At 44.9% G+C, this 24,177-nt stretch overlaps 1 protein-coding gene across 1 annotated transcript in view; it reads right to left on the bottom strand.

The window, feature by feature from the left end:
- The window catches only part of RCSD1 (RCSD domain containing 1), a 32,080-nt gene extending 8,527 nt beyond the window's left edge, over positions 1 to 23,553 (bottom strand). Inside the window, exon 1 of the mRNA XM_057410547.1 lies at positions 23,355 to 23,553. Within this exon, the coding sequence (XP_057266530.1) occupies positions 23,355 to 23,360 (6 nt within the window). The 5' untranslated portion in view covers positions 23,361 to 23,553. The remainder of the gene's footprint in view (positions 1 to 23,354) is intronic.
- Between the last annotated feature and the right edge of the window lie 624 nt (positions 23,554 to 24,177).

Genomic DNA, 24,177 nt, shown 5'->3' with positions numbered 1-24,177 from the left:
AGCAATTCCACAGAATCTTTTCAGAACTAGCTGAAGAGCCTAGGCTCAGTAGTTTTCACTGGAAGCAAACTATTTTCAAGCCAAGTGTCTGTTCCCCATCTTTTCCTTGCAGTGAGCAGATGGAGCAGGTCAGTAAAGGACATTCCCATACACCTTCTCAGCTCTCCCATCCCTTTCAATATTTATTGCCCTCATCACTGTCAGCCTTCCTTTACCAGTGGTTCTCCTGTGAGAAGCCTTTCCACGTCCTCACAGCATGCCAGCATCTGCTTGGGGATGTCCCTGTGCTGTTCTGCTTTTTTTGGCAAGGAAACACTCAGGCGGGTGTGCATGGGGGGAGGAAATACCAGGGCTGAGAGAAGCTTCCCCTCCCCTGGATCAACAACAGGCTGAGAAGAATAGAGACTGGATGGTGCAACTCTTCCTACAGCCCTGCTGTCATCCCACATTTCCCTTGTTTTCTTTGCTATATGTGTATCAAGCAGTATGAGAAGAAAGGCTTGAAATCAAAGTTGATGAAAGGAAACTTTTGTTCTTCATCTCTAGTATCTGACACCAGGGAATACTAAACTAAGCAACAATAGTTTTGTTAAAGGCAGAGACCTCGAAACAACAAACCATCAGCAATGAAGCTCATACCTCCACTTCCTTTACCACCACCATGAATGCATGACCAGCACCACACTTCCCACCCCTCCACCTCAACACTCTTCTGCTTCTCAGTCAGAAAGTTCCCCCAAAGTCCACTGCTAAAGGAATACATTTGTTTCTCCAAAAACTGCGGCAGAGCCCTTCCTTCCCCCTTCATACTGCTCTGCCCAGGAGGGACCTGCTGTCTCATTAGCAGAACCACTCCTTCAGCATAGCTGGAGGTGAAATACCAATCTGGCCAATGTATGGACCATAGCCTCTGGGTCACCACACTACAGGGTCTGAAGAAATAGTTGTGGAAACTTGAAAAAATTCTAAAGTAGGAATTTCTTTAGACTCCTATTTTCTAGATTAAAAGCAAATCAAGGAGATTACAGTAAGGATCTTGGAGCATTCTCTAGTCTGAAAAACCTGGTAGAGAGCAGCATGGCTAAGGCCTGTTTGCACTGTGGAAAAGGGCCTTTCCCTCTGGTCCTTATAAATGCTGTCTTCTTTCTCCTAGGCGTGCAAGCCCCAGTAGGTGTCTGCCATTCCCTGTTTCCAGGATCCTGACTACATCTCCCCCAATAAACTTCTTCTATGCCTCGGACCAGCTTTCTTGCATCCAGCCGCAAAAGCCCCATCAACTGTCTCCTCTGAGGGAACTTCTAACACCTTCCCCCCATCTTTTCAGCCTTCATTAGAGTAACTACAGGCAAGGGAAGTGTCAGATAAAAGGAGTGAAAGAAGCAGTGAGGTAAGCAGGACAGCAAGGCAAACTGCTGCACATGAAAAGTGATGGCTAGATAAATGGGGAGGGAGAGTAGTTCCCAGCTGTAAGTTGTTTTTTCATGAAGGGAGGGCAGGCTGGAAAGAGGAGGAAACAAATAACCCTGGGTAAGGGAGGATGGACTGGGAGGCTTGGCTACCAGCTTCTAGGACACCTGGGCATGGCACGACCTGAACAGAGGATTCAGTTGAGGCTGAGGAGCTGCAGGTGCTCAGTGTCTGGTGGATGGGCTACCTCCTTCATAGTCTCTTTTTCTCCAGCCTTTTCATAGCCCTTTGCCTTTACACAGAAAAGACATAGCACTTCCTCTTGGCCTATCTGACCTCTTGTTTTGGAGTGGTTGTGTTTTCGCTTTGAGTTACAGTCTGAGAACAGAGCTCCCTTTCTTTGGATATGATCAAATCTGTGAGGCTGGAATTATTCCATGCATTTTTTGTTTTCCTCATAGCAGGCACTGACTGTACGTGGCTCTCACCGGTGCGAAGCTTGCTGGCCGGGTGCAGGAAGCAGTGAACATGCCCTTCTAAGATTAGCACAAGTAGCCCACGGCTGTGTACTCCTCAAACTGCCAACTGCAGGCTCTCCGATTACACCACATGTTTTGCAACAGGAAAAGTCCTTTCTCGGATCCTTTCTGACAATTACACTTCTGTCAAGAATCCATCTTTTTCTAAGGCTTCGGTTGTTTGGGGTTTTTGTCCCAGCTGGTGTGCCAGGTTCTATGCCTTCTAGTCAATGGAAGGTGCCATACTGGGACACTTGGATGCAAAAAGTTTCCTTCCTTGCACTTCAAGGAGAACACCATGCCCCTGGCTTCCAGGAGCTGGATGTCAGTCTGCCTCGCACTGGGAGGGAGGTGGGAAGCCTCACTTTCTCACTCTTACCCCAGAGCATGTACCAGCAGCCCTCAGCCTCATCCACACCTAAGACATGCGTCTGCTACTTTCACCCCAGAGCTCGGTGGTGGGTCTTTCCTGCCCCACAATAGTAACGTAACCTCTCCCATTCCTGGTCATTTTTTCCATCTTGGTGACATAACCCACCACTTCTCTGAAGGATGATGATAAGGAGCTCTGCTTTTTTTTTTTGCCAAAAGAAGGTGAAATTACTCAGATGTGAATTCTGTGCTCTTTGCAACTAACTGCTGATTCTTTCCCTTTTCCTAAGAGAAGTGTGCATGGGCTAAACCTAGTGAGCTAAGGTGAAAGAATTATTCCATCAGTAATTTGGTGACTGCTACTCTGAGGTCTTTTACTGTTCCATAAAAATAAGTGTCTAAGCACTGTGTATTCTGGAAAGTGTCAGTCAGAGACTTAAAACACTAAATGAATTGTACCATCAGTGTAAGCATGGCACTATCTGCAAAAGAGGAAGTGCAACTAGCAAGTCCTCTGTACAGGGTTTCACTTTCCTCTTCCAAATAAGTTTATAAAATTGAGTAAATTTGAAAATTATTTTCAACCACATGTTTCTTCATCTGCTCTTAAAACTGAACCTGGCCCCTTTGACAGCACTGGAGAGGAAAGTCCTGCCTTTATTTGTGGGTTAGGTACAATCATGGCAATTCAAGGTTTCTCACCAAAGCCTCTCCTTCCTTATGCTTCGGAATCCTTGCCTCCGTTGTGAAAGCAAAACTGATACCAATTCCTGATTCTGCAGATTCAGAAGCCTAAAGGGGGACACTATTTTTAGCACAGATCCCTGCTTCTCTCACAGGCTCCCTGGTGGAAATACCACTAGGTCTCCACAGAAATGTCCCACATCATCTCTGCTGTATCTTTTCAAGGCAGCTGGGAGTGGAGATGCTCAGTACTCAAGGTAGTGACTGGAGATGCCTGGATGCTGTGGCACAGTCAGCTCTGGTAGCACAGTCCCAACCTGGTGATTTAATGTGCCAGAAATGCAAGGGTAGAAAGGCTGCCTGATGTGGGAGGGATCCCTCAGTACAGCAATGTCCTTACCTGGCTCAGTGACATTTGCCAATTCCCCTGCTAGAGCCCATGGACCCACTGTGGGCAGCAGATGAGAGAAAGTGTGTATTAGAGGCCCACAGAGAAAAGGTCAAGAGACTGCAGAGTTTCTCTGTGCGTACACCTTGGATATTCACAAACAGCTTTTCTTAAAGATCATGATTTGAGCTACAGGTGAGGAGTGTCACTACATTGAGTTTTTTTATGAAATCAGAATGCAGAGAATTTCCACTCCTGTAGAAAACTGGAAAGCCAGAGGTGGCTTTGGTGGTGAACTGAAATGACTTGCTGATACTGGTGCAAAACTGGGCCCAACAGCCTTCAGCTAGCAGTTTTGGTCATGACCTAACCCCAGTTTTGTCACTGTCCATAATACGCTACTGGAAATACTAGTCTGAAAGTGTACCAGTGGGATTCAGAAGCAGACAATGAAGGATTTGTGCACCTGGTTTGACTGATGAAAAGAGCAAAGGTTTATTAGCTGCCAAACAGTGGAGTGTTTTGGCTTAAGCAGTACTTAAATGCCAGCTGAATAACAGCAGTGATTTGTACTGCCCTACTCTCCTTCCCTCCCCTATGAGTCCTCTGACTTGTCTGCTTTTGCAGAAAATGGTCTAATATTTTGGCCAAATGGAGCACCTTTAATCTGAGATGCAAGTCCTCCACAGCACCTTGCAAGGCTGGAGTATTCAGCAGCTATGAATTCAGTGATGGTTACACAATTTTGGTACTGGTCCTGTGCACTTCACACACAAATTCTCATGAAACTGTACCTAGATGTGCACTGAGGCCACTCCCTCAACTTCACATCCCTCCCTTGCTTCTAAAGAGCTTCACAGTAATGATTCCCTGAAGCCATTCTCACACCAGTCCATCGTGCCAGCCGCTTTCCCATACCCTGTGCTCACGCAAGCTCTGCAAAGCTCCGCGGTGACTCCCACAGGGGTTTTTCATTGCTGCGCATACAATCTCCCCCAGCAAAAGCAAATATGGCAAAAATAATGACAAATACAGTGTGTCAGAGTGAGACACAATAAGGCATCAGAAGTTCAGGGCTAGTGTCAGGATTACAGAAACAGAATCCAGAAATAGTGACCCTCAGCACCAAGCTCTCAACACCATGCTATGAGAAGGCAGTTGCCAGTATGCTAAATGAGAACAAGAGAGGGTCAGTGTTTTTGGGGTGCAGCTTCATAAGGTCTTGGTTTTGCCAGAAAGACAGCTTATGTTTCCAAGTACTCTTTCTCCCTTGACCTTCGTTTCCCCCTTCCCCCCTCCCTTGCACCAGTGTGAATTTGTGGGGCTTGTGCTGTACACCATATCACTGAAATGATCTGGGCTAAAAATATATCCCTTAAGTCTTTACAAGGTTATTTTTAACTCAGATCATTTCAGCAATTGAGTTCACAGCACGCCTGACAAGCACTTACACTGCCATAGCAGGAGGGGATGTAAGTTTGGCAGCATCAGCCTGCAGTTCAGGGGGAGGACTTCCCTTTAACCACCTCAGACAGAGCCTGAGGAAACTGCATCCTGATATATCCTCCTGTCCAGAGGGCTGAGAACAGCAGAAAAATCATATATTTGCACGCCTGCTGGTAAAGGTTATTTTGGCCTGTGGCACTGGTATTTCACCCTGCAGTCTGTTGCCTCCTGCCTGAGACACAACTGAGCACCTTGCCACACTGGCAGCTGAGTGAATCGGAATAAGTTTCTGTTACACACCCGCAAAAGACCCACAGATACTGTGTCAGAGATCTCCAGAAGCCCCACGTCGAAGAGTGGCAGCCACATGTGTGTCTGGGGAGCAGATTTGCCCCACTGCATGGCAAAGGCAAAGCCTGGAGGACCCCCTCAGGTAAGGAAGGGATGAGGGATGAATCTGCAGGGAGGAAACTAGAATCATACTAGAGTCAAACTAGAGTCATAGAATCATAGAATGGTTTGGGTTGGAATGGACCTTAAAGCTCATCTAGTTCCAGCCCTTTTCCACGGGCAGAGACACCTTCCATTAGATCAGAGCCCTATCCAGCCTGGCCTTGAACACTTCCCCCCTCTTCCCTGCCTTGCTCAGCCCTATGAAAGCAAAGGACATACTGTCTGTGCAAAGCCTTCCCAGACACAACACCTACCTTTCTCATTTTTCAGTAAGGCAGATACAGGATTTGAGGAGTCAGACAGTCATAAGCCTTATCTGCACAGGAAAGCTTCTACCATATACACTGGCGTAACTCAGCTCACGTAGGGAGAAATACAGCCTTAATCTGACAGAGGTGCCTGTTTTTCAGCAATCACTGTGGCTGAAAAAAGCCAGTCTCAAACTTCTCAAGTACCTGTTTCTGACACAGAAAGAAGCATTTTGGGAATGAAGCATTAAGCTCTAGCAGTGAATGTGCCTCCTTTCAGGACCCCTCAGGGGGAGGAGTGGGGTGAATGTCTCCTTCCCCTGCCATGAGGTCTGCAGCTTCTCTCCTGAAAAGTCTTCCCTGCAGAGATAGGGTTTGATGAACTGGAGATGTCTGTCTTGCAGAACAAGCATGAGAGAAGTGATGACAGTACTAGCTCCTCCCATACTGCCCCACGGATTTGAGGTAACCATTCCCATAAGCAAGAGCTAATCCTTTCTCCCTGCCCCATCTGTTTTATTTAACCATTGAGGACAGCTGGAGGCAAAAGGCTACCGAATATTCATGTGATGTGTGATCTATGGTGTAGTTCTGGTCTGTCTGGAAAGGACATGAACTTATGCTCTGGAGAATACATCATGAATGCATCTCATTACCAGCCAAGCACACATGCATGTCAGACCAGCCTTACTTTTTTTAAGGCCACAATAACATTCAATAATGCTAAAGATAATATGAATGTGTCTGCATGTACTGAAGTAATAAAATCTTTCAGTTAGGAGTATCTTTAGTACCTGTTCTAAAGGGAAGTGTCCAAAGAGGCCAATCCACCAAACTATGTTTTCCTACCCCTAAGTTCATTTATTGTTCAAAGAAGATAATCTAAAAAAACCTGGAGTGGATCCCTAGGTGTGGGTCTTAACCTTAAAGCAGAACGGACAAGTTTAGGTTCACCTGGGCAAATCTGCCACTTTTTTTGTCATTGTTCAATGGAAGGAAATAGGTAACTGAATTTTCATTTTCAGCCTCTCCTTACAGGCACTAGTTATTTTGGCTCTCACATTTCATAAAAGAAGATAAGATTAGATGGGCAGCTCATAAGCAACTCTTCTTTAAATGAACTGAAAAAAAGCTCAAGAATAGTTTTTAATAGGATTGGACCCAAGTTACTAATAGAAAATTCTCTCTAATCTGTAGTTTTTAGTTTCACTCAAAGCCATCTCTCTGCAATTTGCCATTTAGATGAATCTCAGTTTGCACCTTCCAGACAACATAACCTGAGCCGATTAGTTTATCTGTGTCTATGTGAGTACATCAATAGCATCAGGATGATGCTGAAAAGGGAACATTGTTTGGACTGGGAAAGGAGAAGTAAGTTATCAGGGTAGGTTTAAAATAAACTCCCTCAAAGGAGCAAACTGAGAGGCAAAGAGGGTGAGAAAATACCTGAATCCCAGCATGAGAATCTGGGCAGCAAAACCCAGGAGAGGCTGCTACCACAGTCTGAGCCTTCTCATTCTCCTTGTCACCCACCCATCAATGCAGGTTGTGCACAGACTGTCCAGGAAGCATGTGGGCTCACAAAAAAAATCTGGCCTCGGCCCATTCGTTTAATTCCCTAGACAGGAATCTCACAATGCTTGTTCCAAATGGAGCTCAGCAGCACGCTGGTCCCCTGGCTCAAGAAGCAACACATCCCAAGATGTCAGAAGCAACACATCCCAAGATGTCAGCCCTGAGTAAACAAACCTTTTCTTGTCACACTGAGTCTTCTCTCCATCCCAGTGAGGCATCCTTCTTCTCATCTCTCTCTCTTTACCCTTCTTACCCTCACAAATCATTCTCACTGGAGGACTTCTAACTCTCTGTTTCAGGAGGGATTTATGTGGTTTATTTTTTCACTTGGCATCTTATCTGGCAATGAGGCTGCTTCTTGTCTGGTTGTGATAAATTTTAATTACCAGCAGAAGCCCCAGCTAGAAGTGGCAGCAGCTGTGGTTCAGTGATACTTATAGCCAGTCCTGTCCATCATCGTGTCAGTCTTGCAGATCTTTCAGGTGTATCGTAAATGCTAGAAAAGAAACAATATTTTTCTACTTCTCTCTGTCTCCTCCATTTCTCATCCCAGATGAGAATTTTGTGATCTTTAGCAATGGCAGTGTGCAGAGTTCTCATCCTTTTCCTCTGAGATGTCATCAGATGTCTGGGTGAAGAGGAATAATCAGCCTCTAACTGCCATCGATCCCCCCGTGCCAGAACATAGGAGTGAAACACAACAGAAAGACGCAAAAAAAGTAAGATTTCCATTTCAAAGATTCAAAGAGAATTCTGGGTCTGAAATCAGGACATACAATCTGCCAGTGCAGAGTGGCTGATATCACATGCAACAGATTCAATCTTCAATCTTGCAGCTCCAGGGAAAGCAACCTGCAGCCTGTGGGAATATATTGTGAATATATTTCAGATTTCTAAACACTCTGTGGAAAGAGTGGAATCTCAGATTAGGTCTGGGACCAGTCTGAGCTCCTGGGTCCCAGAGATGAGCTTAAGATTCCTCTAACTCAGGCATACATCTCATCTGTACGTGTCTCTATATAGCTGGTTTCCTTCAGACAAGGAAAGTTATGAAGACAGGCAGGAGGAGGTAAGGACTTCTGATGACACATGCTACCTTCAAGGCAGTCAGTGCTGTTAGAGCCCAGCCATCTCTAGCATCTTTCTTCAGTTCTAATCTTAGTGAAAACAGGAGCTGTCACAGCAGCCCTAAAAAAAATTTGACTAGAAGTACCAAAATGCATGTTGCAGGAACAGATGTCAAGTCTCCTCTTAGACTCTTTCTAACATTTTTGTAGGAGAGTGAGCTTTTTGCCTGAGTGTAAACCACTGCTGGCATGTCTCTTGAAGTCTTGGAATAAGTTAGCCACAAGAACAACTCCGAGAAGTGCAACATCGCTCCACAGAGTGGTACCCAGGTCAACACTGATCCCTACACAGATGAACAAACATAGGATGAGTCTGTGTCTGAACTCAGCTGCAAGGCTATTGCATAGCTATGAGGGGGATGAAGAGAAAGGAGCTCTGACTATAACACAGGACAGAATAGTACGAGCAATGTGGACTTGAAAGGAGGGTTGCTTGTTTGTTTTTAGGAGAAAGGACAGGAAAATTCTACTTTACATGAAGTATGTAAAAATACAAAACGTTTATCTGGAAAGCAACTCTGGAAAGAGTTTGCTTTAGGGAAACATTTTTCTCAAGGCTTTCGGTGGTCTGGTCTTGATTTTCTCCTTCTGAGAGGTCCCTCGTGAACCACTGCCACCTTGGCAGTCAGGGTCAAGCACTGTGCAAAGGGAAATGTGAGGATATTCCAGCTCAGCAGCGATGAGCAGCTTTCATCCATAAGTCAGCAAATACAGTGCAGTGATTTCAAAACTACAGACTCAGATCTGCCAAATTTAAAGGCTCATAAAAGAAAGATTTGGGAATTGGTGGAGGTAGGAGATACCATGTAGCCAGAAACTAGTAAAGGGACAAATGCTTTTCAAAGGAAGGCACACTATGTTCAACTTGTCCCCTATACTGTAAAAAAAATGGTTCATGTACTCCCTGCCTTGCTTGCTGAAAGTAGAGGGGAAACTATGGCTGTTTTTTCTTCTTTCAGTGGATCAAGCTACCCATGTCTATATGTAAAAGGGCCTGGACAATTAGCACAGTGGCTGGAGCAAGGCTTTTCTCAAAGAAAAGTTGCTGCCTGTTTGGATCAGAAGCTTGCTCAGGGTCCCTCCAAGCAACCTCAGGACTGCCTAGAGCTCCTGAACATAACAGCAAATGGTTATCACAAGTAAAAGCCTACCCTAATAGTGCTGGGCAACAGGGACCACTGGATGGTGGCTGGAGTTAGGTGGTGTGGTTCAAGAGCATTGCAAGTGTCTCCGCTGCCTCACTCAGTGCCAGGCAGCAGAGAGCAGCAGACATGCAGGTGAGGAGCTGTGTCCTTCACAACAGAATTATAGAAACATCTGCAGAATACACTACCTACTTTCTGTTTCAGAGAATGACTACAATGAAATTGAATGAGGTAATCGTTATTTTAATCTCCCCTCGGAGACGTCCCTCCCTTTGCTATTGACGCATTTCTGCTAATAAAACAGGTGCGATGCTACTGTTACGTAGTATTGTTTTTCATGAAAGACAGTCAGTACCAATGCCACCTTTCTCCACATCTCCCAAAAGGCATCTCTTCTCAGCAGAGTAGCTTCATGAAGTCTCGGTTTAACCTGATGAGGTGGGACAGCTGCTGCTGGGCCCAAAGTGGAGGAAGCAGTCTCCTGTTTGCCTCTGTGAAATTTGTTAGTAAGATGTCCTAACCAACAGTCCAGGCTGGAAAGGCCCTTATATAGGAAGGGTATGCCAGCCACCTCATGCTAGCCTTTGGCTGGTGTTGAAAACTTTGAAGGCTGGATTTATGGCAAGTTTTTCTTCTCGTCGTGCCATGGTTTGTAGCTCTCTAGAGAGCCTGACCTGTACTTGCTAAGCACTGTCTGATAAGGTTAGCAAACTCAGCAAATATCACTGTGAAAAGTACAAGTTAGATCCTGAATCTTCCTTTTAGTAACGACAATAGTTGGCAATTGCCTAGTGCCTGTACGTTCCCAGCACCTCACAGGCCAATTCATTACAGCAGCATTACCTCAAACCTTCATGGTTAGGAGCCTCTGCTGAGAGGGCAGTGTATGGGCTTTCATGCATGTGTAGCCACTGCTGCATACACCACAGAATCGGCCCAGGGGTAAGTCAGGGTTTTATCTGTCAGGAGAGCACTCAGATCACCAGGCAGAGTTCCCCTCTGCCCCAGGGAATCTTGAAACCCTTGCTGCATGTTGGCGTGGCTTTAACAGGCCGTGCCCTAAGCACCAGATTAAAAATTACCTCTTTCAGACAGACCAAAGGGTTTGAAGCCCACACCCCCTGCAAACAGAACGGGGCCCAGACCATCCGCTTCCTGAGCAAGTGTCTTATCATGTCTGTCAAAGTCTGCCAAGAATGGTTTGATCTAATACAGTCATTACCAAAACAGGCAGGGAGCTGCAGCACCTGGCTCTGCTGCGCAGTGTGCCTTGGCAGGGGCAGCACATATGTAATCTCAGCCCTACCCTATGGAGACATGAGCAGCTCTTGGTTCTGCTGTGCACTGTGCAGGAAGGCATCTGGCTGTTCAGCCATGACCTGCTGCTCAGGGAAGGAGGCGGCAGACCATTTCAAATGTAAATCAATTATTTTATGTGCATGTATAGTGTTTCAGGAGTCCTCGACTGAGGTGATTGCAGAGACCTCCAGCAACAAACACACAGGTGTCATAGTTTCCTTTGCTGTAAGATGCCTGATCCTATTTGCTTGTGTTCATTGTGCTGAAGAGAAGAGTGGAGAGATGAGGTTGTGGTACAAGGGGAATGTAACAAGGAAATACCTAGTTTCTAATGCCAGCTTGGTCTGGGCAGCAGCCCACCCATGGCCAGATCAGCTGGGACTATCCCAGTCTTTTGCAGAAGCAGGATGGCACTGGTTGAATTTTAGTGTCAAGTAGGCAGATGCCTAGTGAAGTGATCAGCAGAGTCAAGCAATGGTTGCAAGGATTGTTTCCAGGCTGAAGATGTGACTGCAGTGTTTAATTTCTGCGTCAGTCCTGTAGCTGATCAGTAACTTGCCCTCAACATTCAGGACAGAATTTTAGTCCAGGGTTTCACAAGCTTCACATTGACACTCGGTCTTCCATGGCACACTGGTTCTCCACAACAGAAGTGTCTGAGGATAGCTACACTGCAATGCTGAGTAGCCCAAGGAAACCTGTAGTAAGGGATATGGGCCCCACAGTCACAACTTCTTATGGTGGCATCAAACTGGATGCATTCTTTTGGTGCTGTGCTCACACCAAAGGGATTCATCAGCCCAGTCACAGCTCTGCATGAACATGCACAAACACCAGATATCTGCATTGCACCTCTGTGAGAAGTAGTAGCTATCTGGATTTTGTGTGGTACAGGGTATTTCAGGCACTTAACTGAGATGACCTGTTGCCACAAAACTCATCCTAAGCAAGCCCTAACAAAGTCCAGCACCCACAAAGGACTGATTCCTTCTCAGTGAACTATGTTTTTGATGGAATTCCAGTTTGGTGTCTGAAGATTTTTAAAACTTTGATATTATCCAGCATGATTATAAGGGTGTCTTAAAGACACTTTGCTAGTGAGACAACAGATTTCACATCTCAGTCACATGCATTCCCTGTTTGTTCAGCTTACCCTTCCTGCCTGCAGTTACAGGGTTGTACCCTAACAATTGCCTGAGTCTCAGTAACCTGCGCAGGCTAAGCAGTCAGCCTACAGTTTCCCTAGACTAAGTCAACAACATGAGAGGAAGGAGAAGTTCAGAGATGTTGAAAGCAATAGGAATAGAACAACTGAAATGAGACTTAGTGTCAGAAGACAGAATATTCAAGAAGGAAGGCCCAGAAGGTACTCGAATGATGAGGTGACTCCTGTTGCAGTGAGAAGATACAAGGCTGGGGTAAGAGGTAAAAAGGTGAAATAAAAGACTGCTAATACCAGTGAGACATGAGGCTACAGAGGGAGGAAGATGTATGACATACAGTAAAAAGAGATTATGATAATCAATATTACTAGATTTTTAAGCTACATGACAACATTTGTTTGCAAACAGTGAAGGTAAAAGAGTAGAAGGGCTAGGTGGAGAGGCAAAAATCGAGGCCAGTTGCCTACACCCAAGGCAGAGAGGCTGAGAGAGCGGGGAAAAGAGATAAGGCTCATTAAGGAGCCCGATCTATTCAAGGAGAAATGGCCTTGGCCTTTCCTGTAAAAGGGCCATGCGTGTGTAATTGCCTCATTACCAGCCAAACACAGCTCCTTGCTCACAGGCCAAGCAGTCAACATGGAAATAATTTGCAGGCAACAGGAAAAAGATTGTGGATAAAGTTGATATCTGGCTTGATGTGATCATACCCAGCCACACAAGTGCAGAAACAATGAAAGCACAGAGGCTGTGCCCACACAAGCAGTGTGGCAGCCTGTCTCTGGAGCAGCTCCTTGCAAGAGGGGTTTTCCTGCCACCTGAAACAGTGCAACTTCAAAACCTCATTCGTTCTGGGTTTTAAGCCCAGCCATACCACATGTGGCTCTCCCTTCTGAGACTCTGGTGTGCACTAGTGTCTCCATTCAGGACTTTGCTGTGATGAGGGCAAGACATGTCTTTTTAGAGAAGGCTAAGATCACAGAATCACAGAATGCCAGAGCTTCAAGAAAAAAAAAGAAAACTACAGAAAGAGTCAAAAGCTGATTTTTCTGTGTGGCTACTGTAGGTGGCAAAGTATTTCAAATCATCCAACTACTACCCAGTGGTACCCCGTACACTGCAAACTGGAGCTAAGCCATCAATAACCTTAAGCACTGAGATACAAAGATGTGACTAGTTTAAAAAATGCTCTGCAATTACTAAGTTTGACTATACTTGAAGACTATATTAATGCGTCTCCTCCCTTTATGAAGTCCTGGGAACTCAGAGTCATCCTATTTTCTTAGAGTTAACATGTCCAGTTTAAAAACTACTGGCTGTATTTGCCTGGAACAGTTAAAAAAAAAAACAAAACAAACAACTTTTTTCTTTTCTGCTCATTATGATGAGCATTTGACCTTAAAAGAACAATGCTGATCTTGCAGAGCTCTTTCCTTGCTCCAGGTGAATACCAGTGACACATTTGCAGTCTTTTTCCTTCAAGTTTACAATACCTCTAAGGGGTTTTGGGGAAATACTTTGTGCCTCTAAAACATGAGTGCTGCTGGTGAGCTACAATTCTGCAGCAGATTTCCTGATTATGAAAATTTGGCTTGGGATGCTGAAAACAAGGTTCCTTACTCTGAAATGCCCTGTTAAATACAGCCCTTGGTTCTTCTCTCAAAGAAGATCACAATGAAGGAGGCCAGTGGGCATTTCAGTAGCAGCAGGATTTCAGCGTCATCTGAGAGCCAATGCACCATTACTAAATAACTAAAGACCCCCACTCTCTTTCAAGCAGCACCACTCTTCATTTCTCCAAAATTAAATTAGATTAACACCTACACAGCTTTTAACTTAGTTCAGGAAGACCTCTGGCTTTTCTGGTGCGTCAGTCAGGACCTATGGTCCTTCTCTCCAACTGATTGGAGCCCTCTAGCAACAATGGTGTATGAAAACTTGGTTGATACAACCAGATATGAGCTACTGCAGATATCTAAATTACAGATAATTGATGTGAAAGGCATGTGGGGAAAAGAAAGGGGTTATTTCTCAGAAATTATCCATTGAATAGGTAAGTTGATGAGTTTGTGTTGTTTTAGGAATCCACAGACACACCAGATGTAGAATAGTTCCTTCGGAGCCAAGGCCTGATATGTACCTTGATAGAGTGATGCTGATGTCCTAATCTACAGCTGACTGCAGCTGTTACAAGGATGGCGGTCTGGCTGCACTGGAGTGTCTTTCTTCCCAAGCATCTTACACAGCTTATATATCCAGTATCTGAGATTTGTCCTTGAGATACTCACACTACTAGCAAATGCCTCCATGGGTGGAGGGGTGAGATAATAGAGAATAATAGATAATGGAGAAGAGCAGTGGGGCCACCATAAGACATAGCTGCTTTCCTAGTGCACAGTTTGCACCAGCTGCTTTTTCAGAGCTCTGTTCCTGGCCAGAGTTTTCCCCAGGATCCTTCTCAGCTTCCTGATGTTTCCCTCTCAGACATCTGTTTTTCTTAATGGTCTGGGAACTATACACAGCCTGTCAAGTTTCCCCAGATTAATCAGTGCCTCTCTGTATGTACTTCCAGGCCTCGTTCTTAAGAGCTCTTGCTGCTCTAGAAGGATGAGAGGTGAGCTAATGAAGGAACAGCTGACAACGTCCCAGGCTGCCCACACAGAGAGGGGAAATAGTGCAGTCTGTGGGGCAAGTGCACCTGATCTCATGTCTCCAACAAAGGCACAGGGGAGAGAGATGGCCAGGAAGGCTGGGCACATGTGTGGATTCTTTCAGTGGGGAATAAAATGCATGAACCATGGTTATCTGATATAGACCTTTGAGATAAGCAGCTTCCTGTTGATTGTGTCCTGCAGAACATCATTATTTTAAACCATCTGAATCATAGTGTTGCTTTAAGTGACTTGCAAAGCCCTTTAGCTGTAGACACAATGCAAGGCTGCACCCTGTCTTACCTGCACACATGGAGCCACTTGGGTAGCTGCTCTGAAGGAAACGGGTTGAGTGAATGAAATAGCCCCTTAGCAGGAAAGGTGGCAGCGTGATGAATCAACTTTCAACTCCTATTCAGTTTAGCTTCTCCCTTACTTCCCTCATGTGGGGTGAGGGAAGGAGCCCTGGTTTTAGCAGAGGTTGGAAGTAAGATGAACTTCAGCAGGAGGAGGCTCAAACACAAGACGCTTCAGGCGGGATGAAGAAGGGACCACTCTTGGACTGACTGAGTGGTTAAAGAGGATGAACTTTAAGCAGGTGCATACGCAGTATGTGTTAATTATCTAATCTGAAGCTATTCAGAAGGTCAAATTAGAAACTGAAGTCATGGATCTGTCAAAGAAGGGACACAGAGAATGTGAGAAGTAGGGACAATTCAAAACACTTCTGATAAATACTGTAAGTAGATTGTGATAACCTCTCCATTTAAGCTCAACACTAGAGACAGTCTCGTAGCAGCACAGGGATTCAACTTCTCTTAATTTATCATGCTAGAAATAGAAAATCAGAAGGGTAGATGAGCCTTCACAGAGATCCTAACTGCTGCAACTTCCAGGACTTGTCAGGACTGTGCTATCTTTGATAACACATTGCTATTAAATTAGGTCTACGCTGGATACCAGCAGGTTGGAGAATGAGGTTCATATTTATCTGAGCCAGGAATTTAGTCTAATTTCTGGAAATTAGATAAATTCCTGGAAATTAGATAATTAGAGGAAAGTGATAGTAAACACTCAGCTAGCAGCCAGCTTGAGGTGTGAATGCTAAGCTGTATCCACAGAGTTCTTTTTAGCTGGGCCCTGGAAGGCTCAACAGCCCCGCAGCACTAAGGATCCTGGTCTGCAAAGCTGCTTTCTCAGCAGCTGCCCTCCCTTTGGCTCCATCTGAGGGCTCTAGTTTTCTTTTTTCTGTGATCTGAGAAAGATAATTATCTCTGTTTCTGAACAAACCTGTTTGTGAAATTCTCCCAAAAACCCTGTAGAAGAGAACCCCAATGTTTGTAACAGCTTTGGAATACCCTGCCTAGTTTAATGCTCTATTTCTTTTTCCTGATGGCTGACTGAAACTTGTTTACAAGTTCTTTTTGTGGCAAGAAGTGGGACTAAGTTCCTCCAACCTCAGGCACAGTTTCTCCAGATCAAAGCTGGGCTACCGGAACCAGGTGTCCAGGAAGCACGGGCTCAGTGTCTGCATCTCACTTGCTCAGTGAGCAAATCAGCCCTAGGAAGTTCTGTTCAGAATGTCACTGAATTCATAGACCTTAAAATGAAAGGTGTTGAGAAGAAGAATTACAACAAATGATACAGCAATTTTTGAGTTGCAGAGCGAGGCAGAAGAAATAAAGTATGAAGGTTTCATTACTTAGCAGCTTTTCTTTCCCATGGGCTACAAAACGAAAAGGCTTCCAGCTTTCACCATTGAGAATATACGAACTAAACCGGTGCCCACTGCAAAGGGACACTGAAGAGCTGCTGTAGATGATGCAGGCTTCAGTTTGCTGGATCAGAGTGTGAAGTTGCTGCAGGGGATGGACCCTGTGAGACTGGACCTTGAGCATCATATTCCTGAGCAAGGCCTGTCATGGAGACCATAGGTGGTGGGTCACCCACACTAGGCGCCTGCGGTCAGAACTGGAATAGTACGAGATACCGGTGCCAAGGGCAGGAGATTGGGATGAGAGGGCAGAGTCAAAGAACATGAGTCCTGTGCATAGTGCAAAGGAGAAGAAGAGGGGATGAGAAGAAACCCCCAGGTGGCGGCAGGCAAAGGCTTCTTGACCTGTACAGAGCAGGACTTGGTACATGAGTCCTGGTATGAGAGGAAAAGACAGCTTTGCATTGATGAAAGAGAATGTGTGAGGACTGTCTCCTTTTTGTATGGGTGACTTGTCGAACTTGTTACCTTTCTGTCTCCTGTCACCTCATGCTGCAGTGCATTCAGCAATCCATTCCTTTTATTCCACTCTGTCCTCTTTACAGACACCTGCTGCCTAGAGAACCAGTGTGCATGCCTGTACTTGTCCACATGGACAAGTCTCTTAACTGGGAATGAATACCTTGAATCTGGGAATGAACACACTGGATTTTCACGGAGGGACAGCATTGACAACTCTGTGCACTCTGTAAAGACTAAGTGGGAAGCCAAATTATACTATGCACGTTTCACAAGTTAAATACATGCTTGCTGCAGGGCCCAAGGGGTGAAATTCCTCAGAAACCTGGCACACAAGCTCAAGTGTGTGTATATGAAAACAGGACCTGTTTCATCTGGACTTACATGAGAGGAACATGGCACTCAACAGAAAGATATTTCAAGATGATTGACTTGAATAACCCATGACTGCTGTTGCAGTACAAAGTTTTAAAGGATAAAGAATCCCATTCTTAAAACTGGAAGAACACACACACACAAAATTGGTTTTGTGTTTCACACAGGCAATAAAAGAACAGTTCCCAGACTCTTGCAGATGTGATGCCAGTTTATTTTGATCTAAGCTTCCCAGAGGCAAAAATCTGAGGGGCTCGAACAACATATCATAGCAGGAAGGAATCATAAATGCTTTTGGGACCTGATGCTGAATAGCCACTAGTTTCTGCTAGCAGCCCCACACATGGAAGAACTGCAGAAAAAGTATGGTCTTGCCCCCCTGGTGGCCCTATCAGTACTAACACTTGAATGCAACAGATTACTCCTGCCATTATCTTTTTCATGCTCTGTCCAGCCTACTTTTTAACATCTCATGGGAAAGAGATTTCCATTATATGTGGTTTCCACTATACTATTCCAGTCCCTGCCAGACCTCACTGCCAGAAATCCTTCCTGCTATGCAGTGAGATATGCATCTTCCCTTTAATTTGATCCCATTATTCCCAGACATGCTGCTTTTGCAATGCACTAATTCTGTTTCCTCTGTGTTAAAAGTTTTAGACTACTGTCCTCTGTCTCACCCCAAAGCCACACTGACTTGTTAACTCCATTCTTCTGAGTCAGCTTTCCCTCTCGTTTGCATTTTTGCATCTCCATCTTTTAGGTACCCAAGCTCCCAAACTGCACATGTTGATGCTGTGGTCTATGTAAGCAATAAATTTCTTGCCTTTAGAAGCAGCATGTAGCTTGGTTCAGTGATGGAGCATGAGAAAAATGTATTCTATTTTGTGAAGTATCACTCCATGCCATAGCTACCAGCTTGTACAAAAGCACAACCTGAGCTGTGGTCCAATCATGCTGAGAATATGCATTTGAGAAGTCTGAGATGAACAGTGGCTTTGTTGAATCTGGTAGTGGTGAATCAATATCCTTTGCAGATTGGCTGCTAGACATCCACACTGACCAAAACACTGTGTGCATCTTGTTACAAAGGGTAAACAGGTTTATTTGCACTAGGACACTTGTATGCAAAAACCAGTTTAATGCCCTGCTGTGTGGGTTTAGGGTTCTTTAAAAAAAAAACCAAACCTTAATGCTGAAGAACAAAAGAAATAGAGAATGCATTTATACCACCTGCCAGTCTGGCAAGTGAAGTCTGGGTCTATGCTTGGAGAAGACTTCCAGAAACACCTTTAGCAAGTGATGTGCTCATATCTGACTAAAATTTGATCCGATGTCTTTTTTTTCTTTCTAACAAGTGAAAGCTTCATTTGGCACTAATGCGGTAGATTAGCTTCATCCTTGTCAGTGCATTAGCAGGACCCATATACCGGTGATAAGATACCATAAAGATATGTCTCAGCCTTGATGTTAATGTAAAAGTGTTTCTGGCATAAGACTCACAGCTGGATACATTGTGGCTTAGATGAAGTGCGACTTAAATCTGTGCGTATGTGAGACTCTGTAAGAGTAAAGTGCCCTATGCCTCTGACAATAACTCAGTGTGACACAACTGTGCAGTGAATGTGTAATAACAGATTCTCCTTACACAGTACATCTCCTTTCTCTAGACCAAATTCATCCTTACATATGCCATGCTGCAAACTGCTAAAGGTGTATAATTGTGTAAGTCACCAAGACAAGTTGTGTCTCTGCAGTATTACAGCACCTACAGGCAGCAAGAAGGCTTCACCAGTAAAATAGACAGGTCCTCTAAACAGGTTCTCTGGCTGCTGGGTACAAATCCCAAACTCAGGCTGTAGGTTTGGTGTTTTAGGAGAGTGAGGGAGAGGAGAAGTTCAGAAGATTCATCCCTCTCTAGTGATGCAGGAGAAGCTTTAATTCTTCAAACCACCTTGCACTAGGTACAAGAAAGGGTCACAGCACAGCCCATGGGGCTTGGTTTTGTTCCTTTCTGTCCTTCAAGAGGGAGGCCTCATCCGGTTATTGGGATGTGGAAGTCTCACAAACCTGATACTTTCCAGGATCTTCTTCTGGAGACATGCTACTACTGTCAGTTAGGTCCTAAACCTGCCCAGACCTGAGGAGTAAAATGGGGTCATATGGTACCTCTCCTAGTATAGTTACATACTCGTCCCTTTATCTACACAGACACTCTGCACAAATGTGTCATTTTGATGAGTTTGGAAGGAAACCATGAAAACAAGTGTTTTATGGTTAACAAGGTTAAAATGCTTTGTTAAGCAAAAAGAAAAAAAAAAGAGCAGAAAAGGAATGTTTTAACTTTTGGAATGAAAGCCAAGCAGCAGAGCTCCCTGAGAAAGGGAAATTGTTTTCTGGCAGGGCTAACCATGGCATAACACCTGTACTTTATCTTGGCTGTGGAGCTGCAAGGGTGGGCAGAGACCTCGCTCAGCTGAGCTCACCTCTGTGGTTTACTGTCCTGCTGCTCTGAGGACCATTATGGTTACAGATTTCAGCCTCCTGGTCTGCACAGTACCAAGTACTTGTTCCTCTGTCCTGTCCACTTCAATCCTCTTGTGTGACAGGTCACGTATCCTTAGTGCAGTTTTCCAAGGGACATTGTAAGTACCTATGCTGAAAGAAAGATGCCCTGTAGTTTGGGTGAGGTCACCATTCCCCATGGCTCCTGGAAGGATGCAGCAATGCAAATCCTAGATCTGGAAATGTGCTCAGTTGTGATGTCTGGCTGACCACAGTACAACGGGGGAAATGGCTTCTGACCTCGCCTGTTGAAGGGAGAGATGTGTAGAAACCCCTGGAGATTTCTGCAGCCTCCTACTGATACAGGGAACAGAGGACTCTGATGTTCACTGGAGGAGTGGGGCAGGACCCAGGGCCTCTTTGTGGTATCCTCACTTGACACAAGAGAGGCTATTACTGAAAAGAGCAGTGGCCCCATCACTCCCCAGATGTCCCACATGAGAAGACTGTGGTGTAGGGAGAGGACAGGTCTTAGAGACATGTCCAGTAGGTTGTCCAGAAGAGAAGTGGTGAGGTGAGCAGAGAACTGCTGTCAGCCCTAGAAAAGCTTTCCTTCTGAGCTGATGCAGCAACTGGCAAAATGAAGATCTAGCAGGACCTAGCTGCAGAAAAGAGACATGGAATGGAGATGTCACAGAAAGAATCTATTGGTAGACACAGAAAATATGGAAGCCTTCCGAAAGTAAACCTGGTTGTTGCACCTTTGCAGCTTAGGCAAGCCATCACACCATAGGGAGCCACCAAAGACCAGTCTTGGACTGCTTCCATTTGCTGTGTGAGTGAAGTTCAAATGTCTCCATACTTCCAAGCTCCTACAGAGAGGCTGGGAAGATGAATGGCATGACCACTGTTGGATATGGGCTTCAGAAAGCCACAGGCAATTTCAGTGGATGCCTTAACTCACAATATCTGCAGCAAGGTTTGATACCGCTATGGGAACTAGACAGATTGGACCAAATCTGAAGACGTAAACAAACTGATACATTCATTTCTGATCCATTTGGTACTGCAAACGCAAAGAATGTTTGTTGGCTGCCTTTTTGCAAGTGGCTTAGCTTTCATCAGTGCCAGCTTTACACACTTTTTATACAAACTCCTCTGTCCTGAACAGACAGAACTTAATGATTTCAAGTTCCTTTCATCAGTCATAACACTGGAAAGAAAACTGATTCTCAAATCTATCTTGCATCAAGACGCTGGGTCTTCACAAAAAAAAAAAACAAACCAAAAAACCACACCAAGAAAACAACCCATGAAGATCTGCAGACTCACAAAATTACATGAACTGCAAGAATGGGGTTTTGTTGCCACTTACTTCCTCTTTGGGATCTTAAATGGTTACAGTTACTGCTTTCAATGTTTCAATGCTTTCAATGTTTTCAATTTCTGCTATCACGTTCCTGAAAGCAGAATGCCTAAGACTGTAGGTACTGGCCCTAACAAACAGCAACACCACGCTACCCTCTCTGAGAAAGTGATCCCAAATATCTTGCTTCTGTGGGGTTTTCAAAAATAGGGTCTTCCTGCCAGAGACGTGATGGAAATCAGCTGGCTAGGTCAGCCTGCTGACCTTTTTTCATAATGCTAATCCTAATGTGTCCCACTAGAGCAAAGAGCTTGCCAGTTATGCCTGCAGGGAAGCACACTGATGAAGCAAACAGGGAAATAACAGAACTCTCATTCCTGCTGCACAGGCCAGTTATGCCTGCAGGGAAGCCTGCAGGGAAGCACACTGATGAAGCAAACAGGGAAATAACAGAACTCTTCATTCCTGCTGCACAGGACCATAGCATCTGTTTTAAAGCAAAAGAGTGTAGCGAGTCTCCAGGTCCTGCTCACACTGCCTGTGAAAAGCTGTTAGGAAGAAATGGAGAACTGGCAGGTGGGAACTCTTGGATCTATTTTGGTCTAATATCTTCTTACCTTTGGGACACTAACCACCTTTTTGGAGGCTTGGGGCAGGAAGGGAAGACCAAGTACACTACTTAAAAAATGTCTCAGGAGTTGAGATGTTTTAAAAATAAGAAACAGCTGCAACAATCTACAGAGGATCAGAAAACAAGGTAACATGGGGAAAGAGTAGGAAATAGAGGAAAGGGAACAGGATCAAGAAGAGGACACTCAGGTTAAAGACTTCAGAGAAGTCTTCCATATGTGTCACATGTGTCTCCCGAAAGGAAATTTCTACTCTGAAACATCTCTGAAGAAGATAACAGAAAACACCTGAGGAGTGTATAGAGAGGAAAAGGGATGTGGGAGAGTGTACTCAACACAATAAATACCAGTCTTTGCTCCATATCTTGCTTAATAAGCACAGCAGTTATAACAAATTAAGAGCTCAACTCCCCTTTCCCTCTGAGACATCACCAGCTTCTATATAGCCAAAAAGAAAAAAAAAAACGAGCATTAACACTTACTGATCTACTCTCTGTCAAACCTAGTAGTCCTTACAAACCTATACATTTGTCATGCCACATGTAGTCTGTGCTCAGTTGGTTTGATCACTGCTTGGTCCTTCTCCATACCAAAATCTGTTTAGATAGTTTGTTGAGGACATTTCTTCTAACAAACATGTCTGATCTTTAACACTTGCCTGTGGGGCAGGACAGCACAAATAACAGGGAGTGTGATGTTAGCACCGGAGCGTTAACAGAACTGACCTATGTAATGGAAAGCTTTCAAGAAAAATTATAGTGGTGCCTCAAGCACACTGTTCCCTGGCTTTGTGGCATGTTCCCTGCTGCTGGGGCTGCACTGACACAGAAAAATGCTTTCCTGGGAAGACAATCTAACGTGCTTAGTAAGATGTGTGTTTAGCTGAAATACCACAAGTCCTCTTTTGTCATTTGAGGTTTTCACAATGTCATAATCACCTATCTCCTGTGCCCCTCCTAAAAATACTTTTTTTTTCTTTTGCCACTTCAAAAACTGCTCATGAATCCAGTCTGACATGAGCAAAGCAAGCACCATCTTTCCTATCTTGCATGAATGGGAAAAGAGGTAAGCAGAGGTGAACTGCCTTCAGGGTGCTACACAGGAGAAGACTTGGACTGAAATGCCAGGGAAGCCTGCCTCCTGTCCGCAAGCTGTGTGCCCACAAAGAGACAGAGCTCTGGTTCTCCTCGAGCATGGGACATACAGTATGGAGAAAAAAGCACAGGAAACTCTCTGGGGGTGTACTACTCATTTACCTCTCCAAAGCAGTGGTTCTCAGGTTTCTCATGATTCTACTGAAATGCTCTAATGATAATGAAAGTGATACTGCCCCATCCATGAGGAACTCTGCTCAGGGTCCAAATCACAGCTTCTGCTGTTCCATGGGCTGGGTAGGAATCAGTCCTAAAGAGCCTGCTCATCCTGTACGTTTTGTTCACTTCTCATATGATCCCATTCCTACTGTATTTTTAAAACCTTCTTTCAAAAGGATACCGTTTAAACTGTAACTCTCCCACCTCAAAGACTAAAAAATAAATAGCAGTCCTTCCTCATTCCCCTTTCACAGATGTAATTTCTGCCCACACCATCCCCCTACTTTCCAAATCTGAATACTCTGAGGTGCACTGCAAGGGCTGGGAGACAAAGACATTTATCTAAACCTCAGCAAAGAGATATTCTGAGCTGTCGTTAGTGAGAAATTGCTTTGCAAGGTGGAGCTAATACAGATCGAGGAGCCAGTCACAAGCTAGTGGAAATAAAAGTTTTCTTTACCTCCATGTCCCGCAAAAGAGGTGTCCTTGGGGAAATCTTTCTTCCCCACCCCTTTCCCTCTTATCTGTGGGAAAACTTCAGCCAAGCCAGAAAAATTGTGCCGCGGTGGAAGGCATGTAATATCCAAGCTGCTGCTCAGCTTGAGAACTGACAAAGCCCAGCAAGTGACCCTGCACTACCAACAAGGAGGAAGGGCGGGTTGGTGAGAGGAAGGGAGGGAGGGGAGAGGAGGGGGAGGCAAGGCAATCAGAGTTTAAATTTAGACACAAATCTAAACAGATACTGTCCTTCCCAGAGCTCTGGGCTCATGAGGCAACAAGCAGCAAACTCTGCTGCTGCTCCCAAACTTTGGGACATGTTCACTTTCTCCCTTCCTTTCTCCCCTTTATATTTTCTGTCACCTCATCTTTACTTCCCCCCCCCCATGCCGTTTTGCCTCTATTTCTCTCCATTGCTTGCAGTTACTGCCCCGATGTTTCTGCCTGGATCTCTCCCTTGACCATGCTTCTCTCTCCAAGTCTGCAGGGTCTCTTCCTTTTTGTTTATTTGTAAGGAGACTCTTTTCCCCTCTCACTGCAGCTTCCCTTCTCCCTTCCTTCGCACTTTTAGGTAATTTCAATCAGCAGTGGACTGTCTTTAGAGTGATCAGAGAGACAGAAGAGGAGCAGTGCAAGGGTGATTGTTGTATTTGACCAGAAGGCTTTGGTATCTTAGTTCACAGCTGGGACTCCCAGGGACGACACTACTGTGCCGCTGGGTGTTCTCCTAAACGAGAGATAAGGGCTCCACTGTGAAGAGAACTGCAATAATGTGGGCACAAGCA

This window comes from Pezoporus wallicus, unplaced genomic scaffold, assembly GCF_028554395.1.
Source record: "Pezoporus wallicus isolate ANWC-B61680 ecotype Strahan unplaced genomic scaffold, APGP_CSIRO_Pwel_v1 contig_229, whole genome shotgun sequence".
Classification (NCBI taxonomy): Eukaryota; Metazoa; Chordata; class Aves; order Psittaciformes; family Psittacidae; genus Pezoporus; species Pezoporus wallicus.
Note: the sequence above shows the minus strand (reverse complement) of the source record. Positions and strands in the feature narration are given on the sequence as shown.